At 40.7% G+C, this 3,179-nt stretch overlaps 1 protein-coding gene across 1 annotated transcript; it reads left to right on the forward strand.

Moving 5' to 3' along the window:
• Window positions 1–429: 429 nt before the first annotated feature.
• Window positions 430–897, forward strand: LOC131429092 (uncharacterized). The gene has a single exon (XM_058593141.1). It carries the CDS (start codon window positions 430–432, stop codon window positions 895–897), a length of 468 nt encoding a protein of 155 aa, XP_058449124.1.
• The last annotated feature ends 2,282 nt before the right edge of the window (window positions 898–3,179 follow it).

The following is a 3,179-nucleotide window of genomic DNA, read 5'->3' on the forward strand; positions in this document are numbered from 1 at the left end:
CGCCATACTAAAGCTCCCTTGGCAAATTTCCCCTTACCAGATAGTCGCTTTCGGCACGTTCATGTAGACATCGTTGGCCCGCTTCCACCATCCAATGGTTATCGTTATTTGCTGACGATGGTTGACCGTTTCTCTCGTTGGCCTGAGGTTGCTCCTATGCATGACATGTTGGCCGAAACCGTTGCACGCGCTTTGTGTTCGAAATGGATATCACGATTCGGCGTACCCGAGACCATCAATACCGACCAAGGTAGGCAATTCGAGTCCGAACTCTTCAGAGAATTATCAAAAACAATGGGCGCACAGCATATTCGCACAACAGCGTATCACCCACAAGCGAATGGCTTAGTTGAACGATTTCACCGTACCCTTAAAGCTGCAATGATGGCCGTTGATGCAAAGCATTGGAACGACCAACTTCCTATGATAATGTTAGGATTGCGCGCAGCCTTTCGAACGGATTTCGGCTGCTCAGTAGCAGAACTCGTCTATGGACAAGCTTTGCGGCTACCCGGTGATTACTTCGAGGCGACAAGCCAACAGACTAACAGAAGTGAGTTTGCGGAAAAATTGCGAAATACAATGGGTAAGCTGAAACCAACACCTCCAAACCACCACGCTAAACCAACCATCTTTATGAGCCCTGAACTTTCAACGTGTACCCACGTTTTCATCAGGATCGATGCAGTTAAGAAACCCTTGGTTCAACCGTGTGAGGGACCCTTCAAGGTGATTCTACGACATGCAAAGTATATGGATGTTTTCATCAACTCCAAAGTTCAGCGAATCTCGATTGACCGAATCAAACCAGCGTTCATCTGCGACGAAGAAAAGCCAAAACCAGCTCCGAAGACCAAAGTTACACAATCAGGACACAGGGTCAGGTTCCTGGTGTAACTGGGGGGGGATTCTGTGGTGACGCTCTTAATGATTACACAGTAAAACGCATTCGAGCACCCCTTGCCGTTTGGCAATGAATAAGAAGAAGAACTGGAATTGCGCAGTTATAAATGAGAACACGAATAAACAAGCTAGAGAGTACGCCGCGCTCGTCTTTTATTTCTCGTCTCGCGGAACTTTCCCACATGACCATAACTGCATCGGCCAGAAATAGTCGAAAACACGTTTTCGTTCGGCACGTCAGAAAAGACATTGCACTCCGTTTCAAAACAAAAAGTGTTCGGTAAGTAGCAGAAACTGTACGTCTGCTTAGCGGTTCAAATTGAACTGCCGAGTTTAGCACTAAGCAGTTCAATTTGAACTGCTCTGCACTGATGAGTCAAAGACGAAACGTAAAAATAATAACAATAAAACGTTTATTTACTGACTTTAAACGTGGTCGTAGAGACACCGATGTTGCAGGACGCAGTGGACGTTCAAATGAGGCGGTCACACCAGAAAACATAAAAAAGAATCTACGAAATCGTTCTGAGTGATCTAAAAAGTGAAGTTGCGTGAGTTAGCTGCCGTCGTAAAGATATCAAAAGAAGGTGAACATTTGACTATGAACGTTTGACTATGAGAAAGCTCTGTTCTAAGTGGGTGCTGCGTTTGCTCACTGTTGACCAAAAACAAGAACATGTTGATGATTTTGGGCAGTGTTTGGCCATGTTCAAAAGTAACAAACCGAAATTTTTGCGTCGATATGTAACAATGGATGAAACACGGATTCATCCCTTCAGTCCGGAATCAAAACCCCAATATGGCCCTAGTATTTTGTGATGTGCGTGGTGTAATATTTATCAACTATCTCGAGAAAGAAAATACATTTAAAGGCTGAAATTGCAAAGAAACGAGATTTTCGTTTCATCAAAATAACGCACCGTGTCACAAGTCAATCAAAATAACGGCAAAACTATATGAATTGATCTTCGAATTGTTTACACATCCACCGTATTCGCCAGATTTGGCTCCCAGCGACTACTGGCTGTTCACAGATCTGAAAAAATGCTTGCCGGTAAAAAGATTTTGCACTAATAAAGAGGTTGTTGCAGAAACTGAGGCCTATTTTGAGCAAATGATAAATCGTTCTACAAAAGTGGTATTGAAATTGTAGAGCGGTGCTGGAATGATTGCGTTGCTCTTGATAGAGATGACGATAATTAATAAAGTTAATTTTGAACCAAAAATTATGTTCTCTTTGTTGGGTTCGGAACCTTTCAGCCCATGTGTTAATTAACTAGGGATTTTATTCCCGGGAGGCCAAAGATGCGTGGGAGATCTGCATTTTTTTACCTAAGTAGGATAATTTTATGATTTTCTAAGATTTTAATTCATAACTAATATGACCACCGCAAAAAGTTTTATTAGTTTTGGCAATGACATGAGTCACTGTCATGCTATCACACAAAAGTGATTGACTGGAAAAACGACAAAATTGAATGGTTCGTTGTTGACAAATAGGACAACGGTACCCCCATACATCTCAACTTCAATACTCATCTCATATACTAAAATCACACACCAAAAAAAATGAATTTTACAAGTGACTTAATCCCTCATACGATGTAATTTATAAAGACTTAATTTGTCAAATGACGGAAAATCTCATTTGTAATGACTTAATGTTGAATGAGCTTGAATTTTACTGGTTTCGACTGTAACTTGCGTTCTGCTAGCATGTGCGACTGTATGAATTCAAATGCACCTTTTACCAGCCGAGCACACACTTATAAAATTTTACATGTTATTAGATGCACATAAATGGAGCGTCGCAGTTCACGCAAATTTACGTGGAAGAACATTTAATTATGTGGCTAAAACTCCATACATGAAATTCATTTAAATAAAAAAAAGAATACTAAGGAGCAGCAACCGTCACGACTTGAACCGAGAATCATTGGATCGCAAGTTCGTCTGATAATCGACTGAGCCACAGAAGCATGCATCTGTTTGACCGGTAAAAGGTGCATTTAAATTCAATTCAAGCTCATCTAACATTAAGTCATTACAAATAAAACTTTCCGTCATTTGACAAATTAGGTCTTTATGAATTACATCGTATGAGGGATTAAGTCACCTGTGAAATTCAAATTTTTTTGGAGTGCAGATGAATGCTTCTGTGGCTCGGTCGATTAATAGACGTACTTTGCGATCCAATGATTCTCGGTTCATGACGCGACGGTTGCTCTCAGTATTCTTTTTTTATTTTTTCAATGAATTTCATGTATGGAGTTTTA

Source organism: Malaya genurostris, chromosome 2, assembly GCF_030247185.1.
Source record: "Malaya genurostris strain Urasoe2022 chromosome 2, Malgen_1.1, whole genome shotgun sequence".
NCBI lineage: Eukaryota > Metazoa > Arthropoda > Insecta > Diptera > Culicidae > Malaya > Malaya genurostris.